This window comes from Denticeps clupeoides, chromosome 19, assembly GCF_900700375.1.
Source record: "Denticeps clupeoides chromosome 19, fDenClu1.1, whole genome shotgun sequence".
Taxonomy (NCBI): domain Eukaryota; kingdom Metazoa; phylum Chordata; class Actinopteri; order Clupeiformes; family Denticipitidae; genus Denticeps; species Denticeps clupeoides.
The window spans coordinates 14320376-14335415 of record NC_041725.1 but is presented as its reverse complement, the minus strand read 5'-3'; the positions used below and the strand labels follow the sequence as shown (position 1 = coordinate 14335415).

General features: G+C 45.4%; 1 protein-coding gene across 5 annotated transcripts in view; it reads right to left on the bottom strand.

The window, feature by feature from the left end:
- The window catches only part of pdgfd (platelet derived growth factor d), a 38648-nt gene extending 24415 nt beyond the window's left edge, over positions 1 to 14233 (bottom strand). For 3 of the 5 annotated variants that reach the window (XM_028962931.1, XM_028962934.1, XM_028962933.1), the window contains exon 1: positions 13703 to 14233. In XM_028962931.1, the coding sequence (XP_028818764.1) occupies positions 13703 to 13844 (142 nt within the window). In that variant the 5' untranslated portion in view covers positions 13845 to 14233. Of the gene's footprint in view, positions 1 to 13149; positions 13243 to 13702 lie in introns of those variants that run through there. The other 2 variants (XM_028962936.1, XM_028962935.1) reach the window with 2 other exon arrangements.
- Positions 14234 to 15040: the final 807 nt, after the last annotated feature.

Genomic DNA, 15040 nt, shown 5'->3' with positions numbered 1-15040 from the left:
ACACACACACACACACACACCCCTCTCCCAGGGTCTTATCTAGTTCTTACATGCTGAGCTGGGTGTCAGCTACAGTCCAGATCAGCCTCCCACTCTCGGAATTTGTCGGTTCTTCTCGCCCCGTGGCAGGACCATTCGCCAGCCGTAATGTCCTCGCTATCTTCCCCCCTCAAAGCCTCCTCACAGAGTATGGAAAGGCGGGGAGGTTGGGAGGTGGGGATGACTGGAAGATGCCCGGAAGTTTCAGAAGCTGTCAGTCAGTAGTACAACCAGCAAGGCTGCTAGTTGGCTGAACTTATAAAATGGACTGAAATAGTACCTGTAGAGACAGACTGAGAAAGTTCACACTGGACTCCAGCTCATATTCAATTATGGACTTACCACACACACACATATAAAAGCCACATAAATGCTAATAAAAGTAGCTATTAAACCTCTGACTAACCCCCTCAGAGTGAAATTGTGAGGCAATCATATAAATTGAAGGGGGGGAGGGTTCCCGAACACACACATACATACACACACATTACACCATGTGTCATTCCAATATATGCTATAAATTATGAAGCATATCCATGTTGTCTGCTCTACTTATGTTGGGTGATGGAAATATGTATATTATGCTGTACACAAAAGAGGGGTTTTGGGGTTAACCCAGGACCAAAAAGTGTGCATAATATGAGTTAAAATGTAAAATAAAACTAATGCACTGCAATTGTAACCCATGTGAGATAGAAGAGAAGGTGAAAAGTGTGTTGGACTCTTCCTTTCTTTGGAACGACTTTGACAAGATGCTTACAGGAAATTAGCTGGCATTCTGCAAAGGCCCCACCGTTGAGACGTGAGTGGGTGATATCCATGGTGCACTCTCGCTCCTCTCTTTAAAAACATTAACATTTCACAATGGCCCCAACCACCATGAGGGAAAAACAATGTCCACAAAGCTCCCCCACCCCTGGGGATTCCTCGGGTATAGCTTCCCATCATGGAGCAGTGGACATGTGGTCACTTTGAAGCAGCAAGCGAAGGCGCTATGTAAACAAGCTGCCTGCATGGTGGAGCGGTGTTTTCCAAGCTAATACGTTCTTTTTATGCCTGGATTTGTGCCATACGGGACACTGAGAAAACGTTCCTCAACCACATCAATAGCACTAAATCGGTTCTTCACCTCAAAACAGCTCAAGGACTCCACAGAACAAACTCTTCAATTTATTCTGCACTAAGCATAAACAAACCCAACTCGAGTAACAACTTTTTTCATTTCTTTAAAAACAAACTTCAGGGTCAGGATTGGCGGGATTGTGAAGAATATTCCGGCGACCCTCAGCCAAAAAAGGGGAGAACTACCACTGTATAGTTAGCCTCACTGATTCACCTAAAAGCTAACTTCCAGGCTGTGAACAGGACCTTGACAACACATTTATATTTAGCATCTTGCATTTCACATTAAGCAGTTGCACTGATAGCAGAAATAACGGCGGGTGAAACGATGAAGTAGAAACATCCACCCTTTAAGGCAACACGTGTAGGAGATCAAGCCAAAGATGGACCCACTTGCTTCTTTAATGCCTGCTTTAGTTGAACAAGCCCGGAGAAGTGAGTAGAGGATTGACATCTTGCAGGAGAACTAAGCTGGCAAAATCCGCATTTGACGCAACCTGAAGGTCTGAGTGAAGGTTGCGGCTTTGATGCTAAGCTAGCAGCGTTAGTATGCTATCGTTGTAGCATGCTAATTATGGATCGTGGGCCAGCCTGTTTCAGAGGGTCCCTAACAGTGTGGAAGTGTATTTGTTCCCCCATTTTGCTAGATTATTAAACAGAAGAACAAAGCTGAAGTGATTAGCCATAATTATGGAAGATCCAACAAAAACATTGGCACTACTATGGCTGGTTGACAATTTTTTATGCCTGTTTATCGCTTGCAGTCCAAGACGTAATCATGTTAACGGGCAATTGATTAGAACCTTACGTAACGGACACAATGCCTAGCAGGTAGAGTGATTCCAAATCTTTGGTTTATATATCCAGGTTAAACCTGGATTTGTGCAACTCTGTAACCATGAGCTTCAGTTGGACTTCTCCTAAGCACAAGCACACATTCGCAAGGACAGCATTCAGTACCAAAAACTAGTGCTTTCATCGCATTTTTGACTACATCATCTGAATTGCCATTAATAAGGGTGTTTTCTGGTACCAGGACATCATTTCAGCCTCCCTTCACACATTATCATAGCTCTAGTAGCAATGTTGCATATTCTCACTGGATGTCTGTTTGCTGGTAATAAAACTGAAAACCTTAGACCGCTGATACGGTCTACGTAAAAACAAACCTGCCTCACACACAACTGCGGCATGAACAATGGACTTCCAAAAACAGGTAGTGATGTCCTGGGTGGTAGTAGCCTAGTGGGCCTAGTGGGTAACACACTCGCCTATGAACCAGACGACCCAGGTTCAAACCCCACTTACTACCACTGTGTCCCTGAGCAAGATACTTAACCCTAAGTTGCTCCAGGGGGGGACTGTCCCTATAACTACTGATTGTAAGTCGCTCTGGATAAGAGCGTCTGGTAAATGCTGTAAATGCAAATGTCTGTCAACCGACTCATGCACATTGACATCTGCACACGCATACAACATTCAGGCAGAGGAGCAGTGTAATCTACTCTAGAGGAAGATGAGGAGGGAGGAAGGATGGGCCGATGTGGATTATCTTCTCCTTCCTGACTGATCCAGCTTCTTTAATTATCCTTTATAAAAAAAAATGTAAAAAAGCTGTTCAGAGGGCAGCAACTCGGCACAACAGAATAAGTTATGTTTGGCAAAAGGTGAGAAAGAAAACAGAAGTAAGAGCAGAAGAGACAGCACGTACCACGAGGAGTAAAGAGAGGCGAGAGTGAGAATCAGAGCGAATGGCAAGGGAGGGGCATGTGCAACACTTGTCCCTAAGTAACCTTCCGGAAGACGTCTGAGCCAACATGCTCCAACATCATCCATCACCGCTCCGGCTCTCTTCTCTGATCACTGGAGCAGACAATACGCCCTTCAGTCACTGGTTCAGCCTGCCTACCAATCACTTAACAGGCGAGCCAAGAAGCTGTAGGTGGGAGGAGGAAGTGTGCAACACTGCACCTGGAGGTCACGATTGTGCAGTTATTAATCCGGGGTAGGCCGGTTCGGGACAGAGGATCAAGGCCTCGTTGGTATGACAGGCATGCGAAGCGTGCGGTGGAGCAGAGACGAGGCAGCCAATGGAGGGCTGGGAAACTGACGCTGTTGATGAAGCAAATCAATTAGCCCTGCACCAAACGCTCTCCACGAGGAGGGGAAACAAAGAAGCCACCTCCGGGGCTGCAGCTGGCGCCGAGCCGGAAAGAGGGGAGGTGCCCTTCATCCTTCAAATACGATTGCTTTTTACCGACACTGGCATGCCTGCGCACAGAATTTATGTAACCTTATTTTCCCCCTCGCTCATCTTTGTGTATTTGTTGGATGGGGTTGTGCTCGTTCACTAATATTCGCTCAGACCACCTCTAACTTTGATTGCACCACTCTGTGGTCATTCAACATTTTCAGGTTGTCCGCTTTACTTTTCAATTTTGCCGAATGATCAAACCCAATCAAGCGAAGGAACTCCAGAGCGTAACACTGCCTCCACGGGGTCGTACAGCATGGACAGCACATGATGGGTGCATGGCTTCATGCTCTTCCCTTCGAAACTCTGCAACACTGGACTCAGCAGACCACATTATCCATCTCCATTGATCCAGAGTTCAACCGTTGTGTTTCACAGAACATTTTTAATGATTGTCTTCAATATCAAGTGGCTTTCTTAAGGCCACACTGCTGTTTAGTCACAATCCAGCTCCTTTTGTAGGGCCCTATGAATTCTGCAATGTGGAAAAACACGAACAGAGTAGTAGTATCAAACAAATAAAATGGAATGCGTTGTAAAATGCAGACTTGCGTATAATTCGAGTTTCTGGTTGCTCCAGCCCACCACAAGTGTCTCCTATTGAGGCGAGACTTTTGCACACACCAACACGATGTAAATGCATGGTCAAGCTATCAGTCAGTGTCGAATCCGGACCACTTGCCCCGATTGGGGGCCAAATTCTTGGTCATGCAAGCAAATCTACTGATTCAAAATGTGATTTTATTAACATGGTTCCACTTCATAATGCAATTGGGCAAAGCATTTTCTGTACTCCAGATCTTCCCAATGTTTATTTATTTGATACGTTTTTTAATTTATTTCAAATGAGAAGCACTTTGATTTTTCTTTGCATGAAATGAACATATTATTTACATGTAAATAGTTTACAAAAGGAAACAGTAAATGCCCAAGCACTTAGTTGAACTGTGATTAAATGTGATTAGTCATATTGCATGTTTTCTTCACACCCATCCACTCCAAAAATCACACGTTTTTTTTTAGGTGAAAACATTTATAAAGGAAAACATTCACATTTTCTACAACTCAAAGAGTCTGATTCACATCCAGAACATCAGGTTCACTTTACCTGACCTCCTTCAAATGGAATGGAATGGAATGCTGTTGAATACAAACTAATTTCCATTGCAATCAATACAGTAGAAGTTGGCATCAGTCAGGTGATGTTCAGTGTTTCATGATGATCACAGTGAAATGTTTTCTTATCCTGACAACACATACACACACTTATTTCACATATGCACTCCAACACAGAAACACACCTTACAGAGGGGCCACGACTTTGAACCCCCCAAGTTTTATCTACAAAGGCAGGCTGCTGGAGGAGCGGTCTTGATTAAATATCAGGCCCTGTCCCTGTAGGCACCAGTCTGCTGACATGCAACCACTGATATTTTGACAGGCGATTCTGTTGGCCAAATCTGAGTCACGTGCAACTCTGCTGTGCAGTCGAAGACGTTTGTGGAGCTGTGTGTGTGTGTGAGTTCTAGGAACACTTTTCAGCATCAATCACCCTTTTATTCAGTAGAGGCGGATTTGCTGTCCTTCAGCATATGACCTCAGGCAAGACGCCACAAAAGCCAAAATTCCCTTGGCTGGAAACTAACACTCCCCCTGCACAACAGCAGCACAGACGCAGCCTTCACTCAGAGACCTGGCCTCGGCACTGCACATTACACATCTTTGAGCCCATCTAACAGATGATCATGTCAAACGCTAAAACTCCTTTAAAGTCTGAACGATGGCCTTCGTTTGATGAATCTGCTCTCCACCTTCCTGGTGGCTAACATTTACGTTTAAGGTATTTAGCACACTTACAATCAGTAGTTACAGGTACAGTCCCCCTGGAGACACTCAGTGTCTTTCTCAGGGACACAATGGTAATAAGTGGGGTTTGAACCTGTTAATTTGAGGTTTTCTGGTTCATAGGTGAGCGTGGTGACCACTATCATCCCAAAAAGTACCAAAGAACAAGTTAGACATCTAGAATCTTACATTTACAGCATTTGTCAGACGCCCTTATCCAGAGTGACTTACAATCACTAGTTTGAAGCAACGTAGGGTTAAGTGTAGTGCTCAGAGACACAATGGTACTAAGTGGGATTCGAACCTGGGTCTTCTGGTTCATAGGCAAATGTGTTACCCAGTAAGCTACTACCACCTCAGAATCTTCTGATCAGTAGACACTGGTCACTGGTAAAAAAGCCCTGACCGCTCTGCCTCCACCTTCTTCTGCTCCCTACCTAAACCCCTGACAGGACACAACACGCCGCCAGGAGCTTCACCTGGTCATTATGACTACCTCAGAGACCTCACGGTCGCAGGCTGGAGCAAGCAGCAGCCGATTAGCTCCAAATTATCCAGACAAAAGAAAGCTCATTAATCCCAGCAGGCCCTCGGCAGAAGCTCTAATGACTCCAAATGGACAGCTGTCATTTCTCCTGGGAGAGAGAATCCATCATCATGCCGCCGCTCGATTCATACTGCGATACCCGGAACCCCTGTATTCCTCTCTCACGGTAATGACTCCAGACATTTTTCTGATTAATGAGGTCATAGTCACAGACTCCAGATCTCCACTGTCCATCGCATTTTTAAATGTTTTTTTTTTAATGGATCGCTCTTTTTATTCTTAATAAATTTCAACTAAAGGTTTGTTGCCTTTTGAATGTAGATGCTGTTTTTTCAACATGAGACAAATGAAAGAGGGGTTTAATTCAAAAAACAACAGGTGAACGTTTCTGGTCACAGTAGAGATTTCTCAACATGTAAAGCCACCCCTCTGATGAAAGGATCCTGCAGCCAGTGTGCTGCACATACCAACTGAACTTCGTTATCTCCGCGGCACGCTCATCTCAGAACAGCAAAGATCAATCTGATGGAAGCTTCAGAGCTCCATCAGTAAGAACCAAAGCCATTTAACCAAACCCGCGCCCCAAAAAAATCCAGTCAACCGAACGTTCCAGTCATTGTTCCTGTCAGTACCTGTCCAACTCTGACCTGGACCAGACCAAAATGCAGAATTTTGGAAGAGTCTGAATAAAGCAATGCAAAAAATGAACACCATCTGGACACAGGACAAGACCTAGCATGATTGTGGAATGAACAGTTATTCTAAACACCAGGAAGAGAGAGAACCTCGACCAACACTCAATTGGCTTTACTGTATATGGTATACTGTATAGGGTACTGTATACCCTTTTTCAGGGCTGAGCAGGTGGGATTCACGAACGGTTAAAACTATGAGGAGCTGTGGCGAGGAGTGCGCTGCGCTGGCTCCATGGGTGTGGCCCCAGTTGCTGAATTTTACTGGTGTAATGATGAGCAATGACAACACAGGACTGGCAATTATTGCATACATTGAATTGTATTTGTAAATCGATGGATGAATGTAATGCAGGACATGTGGTACAATCATACAGATTTGTAGTGTCAGCAGATACAAACAGTTTAATGTCAAGGCACAAAAGAGGAAGAGGAACTTGCAGGTCATAGAAGCACATGAAATACCCATTCCCAGGCATGGATAATGGAATAAAGGATCTCGTCACCACAGCGTGGACATGCGCAGCACTCGCCACTGAAATAGGAGGCACCTCAAGTCTGTGATCAGCTTTGATTACATAAAAAAATCTCTACATTGCAATATCAACATCATCCTGAACTACCTGCAGAGAAAAAAGTACTGATTCGGCTCATATTTGTCTTTCCTTTGAAGAGAACTGCAACTGTTCTGACTCGACCATCCTTACCAACTTACTATAGTGCTCTTGGAAGCTGATGATCTACCACCACCATCACTGTAGAAGGAGAGGGGTTAGGAGTGTCTTATTGCCATGTCTGACAGGTTTGGAGTGTAGGGAGGTTGTATTTTATGAAGCTTGACCAGAATTGATCAGCAAGGACTTGACCACAGCGCCACCTTTGGTCGGAAAGCAGTTCCATGTGGGTATACATAACCTAAAGGCAGTGGGTTGACCAATGTAACCCTTAGAGCAGTTTTCAGTGCCCTTGCTTCTCTTTCCAAGGATCCCCAGAAATGAGTGGGATTCAGTTTAAAAATGTAACTTTATATGAGGCGAGTTTCTCATATAAAGCTGGGCAGAGGTCCACAAGATGATGGGGGATATACCAGGATTCAATGGATTGTGAGACTTCAGGAGAACATAGCTGTTTCACAGAGTGATTGGAATTAATCAAGTAACGTGGGTTGCACTATCAAATGCCTGGAGGGGCAGGCCTTTCAAATGCTGAAATGCTTCAGAACACTGTCAGGATAAGTCTGTTCTGAGGTGAGAGCTTCTTTAATAAGCTTTATGGGTTTGTAGCTGAGGCAATGTTAAAAGACACAGTTCTGTCCATAAAGGTCTCAGTGTCTTGATCCATCATCAATATTAGCATAAGTATCCAAGTTCTTCCCCCTATATTGTAATACAACTTTTACCACCTTGAGGTGAACTTTAGTCCTGCAGCTAGATCTGATTAAATAGGACAGACCTAGATCAGCCTCTGTCTAAATTGCAGTCATGAATCCCTCCCAGACGTCTGCCACCACATTTAAGGTAGAGCTTCTTCAGGTCACATTGAGAAGCCTTATGATCTCGGACGCACCCCCAGCACAATGCTTCCCTCTTAGTCCAAGTCAGGATCTCACTATCAAAACTGTTGAAATTCAGGGCATTCACTGAAATGATGGTCATCTGTGGTGGAGAATGGACAGCTATTCCATTGGCTGGTCCATCTTGCGGCACAAACATCATTTCCGCCTGAAGCTGACTTCTATTTGGACTGACAAAAGCAGTCAAGTGATCAGGAATCCTGACCCACTTGAGTTGCCACCATTTGGTGTTCAAGCCACTCCGTGGCCAATAACCATTTTTTACCTTGTTTACTTCACAATGTCTGGAAATGCCTGGCAAAATTTGCCACTAGGCATGAAGGAAGATTGCCTAAGAGTTGCTGGACATGTGATACAAGAGCAACTCTGCATTCTGGAACATGAAGTGAAAGTGATTGTCATTGTGAAACACTGTGGCACAGCGCACGGTGCACACAACGAAATGCATGCAGCCATGACAGTGGAGCAGTGTGTGGGGACGGTGCTTTGCTCAGTGGCACCTTGGCAGATCGGGACCCGAACCGGCAACCCTCTGATAACGGGTCCATTTCCTTACCCGCTAGGCCACCGCTGCCCCCAAACGCATCCCATCCAACCTGATGGATCTTGAGAGGTGCTGCAAAGAGGAAAGGGCAAAACTGGCCAAGGATGGGTGTGTCAAGCTTATGACATCATATTCAAAATCTACTTATTGAGCAAAGGCTGTAAATACTTATCTACATGTGATTTGTCAGTTCTTTTTATTTATTTTTAATACATTTTACAAAACCTCAAGTAAACTTTCGGGATGCACTGTATGTAGTCATCAGACGTGGACTAAAGCCTGTAGCTGTGAAAGCTCCCTTATTTACCAAGCAGGACTTGCAGCTGAAGTGACGTCATCCTTGCTGAGCACCTCCTGATGACGTTCCATATGGGGATGAAGATCCCCACTGGAAGTATTTATTCAGTTTGCAAAGTAGAGAAACACATCTTCTGATTGCATTCTGGTAGTGACTGACCGGCACACCAGGGGAAGCCCTCACATATTCTTTTCACTGAGCTCACGACTGAGACAGAAAAGTGAAGCTGCGTACCATCCTTCAGTTCGTTTACAGTCTGAAAACGTATTCGTTCATTTACAAAACTGCAGAAGCAGCACCGGCTAACGGCTGTTTCTTCCGCTCACATAATAACTCTCAACAGTTCTTGATTCTGCCGTCTAATCTCCGAAGAGTCTAGCTGTTCAGTGCAGAAAGCTCAGCGTGTCTTCAAACACACACACACACACACACGGGACCTGAAGTCACTGCAATCAGCACTTTCCGCCGCTCCTTGTGCAGCGAAAGAGGCTCACGTCGCATCAGCTTATTTCTGTCAAGGTTCCTCAAGCAAGGCTGACAGAACGCCAAAGAGGTTCGCTCACATCTAGGACCCACAGGCCTCAACCCCATCTCTCCCATGCTGATAGTAGAAACTTTTTTTTGTTGTTGCTTTATTTATATCATTACATTATATTGCTTTATGTTAGCGGTACTTTTAGCAGCATAAAACTTGTAAAGCAGTGAGGTCAGTGAGCGATGTGACAGATTTGTGTGGTTCTACTTGTGGCTGCAGTGGATTATGAGGAAAAATTAATTATCGGGACGATGGCGAAAAGGAAAAGGATGATGCTGTAAGGCGAGGCTGAATTATTCCCTGGTTTTCCCCGCCTCTCCTTTTACCGGAGCTCATTGCCTGCCAAGAGCCAATCCACTCAGGAACACTCCTGCCCCCACCGCCCCAACTTCCAGTCTCTTCCTCCTACGTCCACTGTTCCATTACTCACCAGTGACCACCCGCCGCCTCCCAGCACTGCCACCCCACCCAAACACTGTCCCGAGATGGCTGCTGCTGCACCACTCATGAGAGCAAGAGGGCTGCCTGCCAGCAGCGGGGAAGGTGTGGGGTGAGACAGCCAGGAGCCAGAGTCTCCGGTGGAGTCTGCCTCACAGACACAAGCCGGTGAGCAACACAACATGACTGGCTCTCCAGAGGTGGAGATGAAGCATGGGGGTCTAAATGGGTGTCTAGCAGCAGAGAAGGCTGTGCTGTGTTGCTGAGTGAGGCCTGGGATGTGACATTAATGTGCCAGGCTACATCAGCAATAGATTACCAGAAAAAAGCTTTCTTCCTGCTCCTCCAACACAAAATTATTTTTTAACAGATGCTAAGGCCACAGACAAAGCTCAGAAGTCCAAATCACTAATAAAAATCTTCACTAATAAAAATTCAGTTGTGCTGGGCAGCACAATGCAAAAAAAAAAATTATTGGTTTGAGTATGACTGGACCAAAAATGCAAAATTTTTGGCATGATTAACAATTATGTGCAAACACAGTGTTGGTCATGTACTTGTAAAACTAGAAATTATTAACATTTTGCAAAGCCACATATTTCCAATCTTATTGCATAATTTCCTCAACAACTGTTCTACAACGCCTGCTGGTGGCAATATTTCCCAAGCGTGACAACACTGCTCACCTCTGCACCATCTCAGTACGATTTAAGGAAGCACCAATAGATGGGGCTGTTTCAGAATTCAAGCCAGCTGCCAGGCGATCAAGGCTACACATTTTTACATTGCACCCTTGTGGTCAAACGTTCAGTGTGTGAGAGCATTTACACTAAAATCTTGAGAAACCAAAGATAAAGCAAATAACAAGTTAAAAAATAAATATAGAAGAAATGCACTGTTTAGAGGCAGTGAAATGTAAACTTATAAAGCAGCTTTACAACATTCAGCACATATTTTTGGTTAACATAAAACAAACGCCACACAACTGACTTAACTTTCTTTTGTGAAACAATGTCATCAGTTTCATTGGAAAACCCCAAATCCCAAATCTGCGCCCTCAACTCTGCCCTGTCCTTACTTTCCTTGGTAAACTCAGGCTGCACTAAAACGGACATGATGGAACCAACAGAGTTGCATCATTTGATCTACAGGGTGGGCCATTTATATGGATGCACCTTAATAAAATGGGAATGGTTGGTGACATTGAACACATTTTATAAGTGGTCAGAAACTTGTAAATAACTCATGAAAGAATCAAGTTACGTTAAAACCGAGCCCACCATTGTTTTTCTTGTGAAATTACCAATAAATTTGATGTCACATGACCCTCTTCCTATTGAAAAAAACAAAAGTTGGATCCAAGATGACCGACTTCAAAATGGCCACTACGGTCACCACCCATCTTGAAAAGTTTGCCCCCTCACATATACTAATGTGCCACAAACATCACCAACCATTCCCATTTTATTAAGGTGTGTCCATATAAATGGCCCACCCTGTACTGTAAGCGCCAGCCAATCGGATGGGTTTTGCCAGCTGAGTGGCCACAGAAAAGAAACAATGATAAGATGCCACTCCTGCATTGATGTGACATGACCATTAAAGAAAGTGGTGAAGGAAGAGTTAAAATTGCCATTTGTTGCGGAAAATTCTGCCAATTAATCACAACTACTAATTTAATGGAATAATTGCCCAGTCCTGCTTGTAGTCTAAGAATATACCAGACTATACCAGAAAAGTTTGTTGATTTTGGTGACATACCAGGGGGCCAATGTTTATTACAGCTACTAAAGTTGCTGACAGCAGAGCCGGCAGGATGCTCAGAGTGACAGCACCGTGTCACAACAGTCAGGTCACCCCCGAAAACACCACTGGCCTCCGTCTCACCCACAAACCTTCCACCGGCTTGTCAAAACAGGAGGTCAGGCTGGCTGCAGCAGGCACTCAAGAGGCTCAAGAAAATGTCATTACACATCAACACGGCGCTGTGCCCAGAATTCTGTCCTACCAGCTGACTCAGATCAGACCTGTTGTCACCTATCAAATTATACAGATAGGTGACAAGCGAAAGGAGCATGCTGAATAAATGCTCTGGCTCCACCTGTCCCCCATAGAGACTTCCAATCAATACAAATGCGAGTGATTATATTGAGAGAGATATTAATCAGAATTGTATCCCTCCACTGAATAGATGCATGTAAAGATAACATGAAATTGTTGGACTATTCTTTTCAGTCATTCTATTCATTTACGGAACATTTCACCCCAATTATCACCCCAACACCAAATAAGGGAATATTGTAAAATTGTGTCCCGATGTCTGTTCCTGAGAAACTGTGTGATTAATAGGATTCATACGACCGCAGAAGATAAATAACAAGCAAGCAGGTAAACCAGGTTTCTAGAGGATAATAGGCGGGTTTGCCGACAGTGCCAGTGTCCCGTGGTAGAGCAGTGCCGCTCAGATGTGAAAAGGCAGGTTGGGAGTGCACACCAAAGGAAAAGTTCTGTTTTGTTTGGACTCCTCCTCGCCGAAGAGTGATGAGCAAACAAAAAAAAACCTAAACTAACACCAGTAAAAACCACGGGGCACATTCCTGCGCTCTTCTCCTTAGCACCTGCCAGAAGAATGCAGCTTTTATAAGCGATCAGCTGACTCCGGGGTCGAACGGGGCCTTCGCCGTGCCCAGCTCTTAACCAAACTCGGCACCTGCTTCCCGCTCTGTGGGCTCACAGTTAATTAGCGCGTGTCCATCATCTGTCGAGCACAGGCCGCTGTCAGATGGACGTTCGTTTGAAAAGGCCAAGTGCTAATACCGATCGCCGCGCCATGCATTTATTCTGCTGCGCGTGTCGACACAGTGATGCCACGACCCCTACGGCGAGCTTTCTTCTCCTCAGATCTGAGCACTGACAGCATGATAAAATGTCCTCCATCCAAAGGTCCCAGTAGCATCGGCTTGCCAGCGCCAAATAATAATGACTGAAAGTCAGAAGTCACTCTGAAATATCTCCTCAGGTTCTTGATACTGATTTTGATTTATGTTTAAAGGCCAGTGAAGCTGATGCGGTGACTGCTTTTGCACAGTGAAGCACCAGCACGGAAAAGTAAAGACCCAGAGCCAGGAGGGCGCTCTGGGGTCACCTGGGGTCACTGGTGGTCGGTGCCCAGTAAGCACAGGTCATCTCACCAAAAGGTCTGGAAGTACTATGCATGCATGTCATTAGCTCCGGCTCAAAAAAAAAAAAAAAACCCTCTCACCTGCTGCGTGACAAGTAGGATGAGCCATAAAGTGTTCCATAAAAGCAGGTCTCCGCTCTAAGAAATTGGGAATAATTCCATTTTGGTCCTTGGTGACCTTGCACGGGAGATCATTCTACAGAAGACGCGCGTCAAGACGCATGACGCGTGACGTATGGCGCACCGCACCGCTTCACCACCATTCCGGCGCCCAGTCTGTGAAACATCTAGAACCACTACAAAGAACGCACACCCCCGTATATGCCGCAGTCTCGGCAATAAACGTCATATCGATTTTTTTTTTTTGTAAAATATGCAAATTACTTTGGGTAAAATAAGAAAAGAAATCCCCTTGTCAAAAAGACCGATGGTTTAATTTAAATAATAATTGTGTTAAATGAAGTGGACGAAGTTTGGGTCTAAAAAAAAAAAAAAAGAAAGAAAGAAAAGTTAGGCGGAAATGATCCGACAAGAGTCACCAAACAGTGAAAACAAGCGCGCATGTCGCGCGTTTAAACAACGAAAAAAATAAAGTTGCAGAAGACAAATGGCCGTGCAGGCGAACAAAACTTACCATCGCGCCTAAAGTTGGAGGACCGCAAAGTTTTCACGGAGACCACCTGAGCCTCCGAGTTGTGGTGCGGGCTGGCCAGCAGCGTGACCGCGCACAGCAGCGCCGCTCGCACCGGGAGCGCGGAACGCGCGCAGGGTTCCATCGTCCGAAACAAAAATTTTAAAAATCCCAAAAAACCAACGACAAAAAGTGCGAATAAACGCTCCTCTGGGTTTTCCCACTTTAATGGCGTCAGAACGCGGGTTCCCCGAACTTTCCTCCTCTTCTCATAATCCCCCACCCCCGTGCGGCCGCGGGACGGTTGACCCAGGATCGGGACACCCGCAACCCTGGAGTAGGATGGGCAGGTTCACCCGCCCCTCTCCAGCGGGACGAGCAGGTTCATACAGCCCTGGGCGGCGACGATGGGAATCCAGACGCGCGCAGCCGCCTTGTCGCCTTCGCATTCAGCGACAGTTTCACATTCTCCAGCCGCCGGGAGATCCGCGTAGTCCCCGCCGCCGCCGCCGCCGCCGAAGTGAGGCACGATAAGACGGGGTGGAGGGGGTCAGAGGGGCCGTTCCCTCAACCAGATGAGGAAATGAGGAGGAGGAGGAGGAGGAGGAGGAGAGTTGGGCAGAAGTTCGGAGGAAACTTCACGCCAGCCGAGGCGCATGACGGACGCGGTGCGCGCAGGCGTTACGCACCACCGCAAAAATGTCCTTCACGGCTAAAAATAATACAAAACCTTACGTGTTAATTCGATATTAGAACGTCAGTTTATTTATGTATTTGTTTGTTTGTTTGTTTGTAGGGGGCGCGCGCCAAGACACCTGTTGAAAATTTTCCAAACTCGTCATACGTCACTTCCGATGCCACAGAGGACCAAATTCCGTTCATTCCACTAAATTAGAGGGAACTTAAGATCTACGGCCCTCTTCTTTCAGTTCATACGAAGGAGAGCAAAAGAAAGTGTTTGTCTTTCACAAGTTCACAACTGCGTTTGTTTATGTGAAGGTCGTGACCTTCTCATAAAATTTGACACATAAGTGATCAGACTTAAGTGCCAGCAAGAACTTTTTGTTTCCTTTCAGCCATTAGTAATGATGTGGCACCGTAATGATATGGCACACACAGGGGGGCAGGACATATATTAATGGCCAGGAAATAGTATCAGCCTCAAACACAGTGAACTCCACATCCACCAGAGTCCACGCCGGACTGCGACATTCACAAACATAAATCTTTACTCTGACATTTTTAATAACTGTAAAGATGATGCAACTTATTTTACCTTTGTGGTGATCGTCTTTCTGCGGCTCCAGCAGAGGGCTGGTGTAACGTGCTCATCACTGAAAA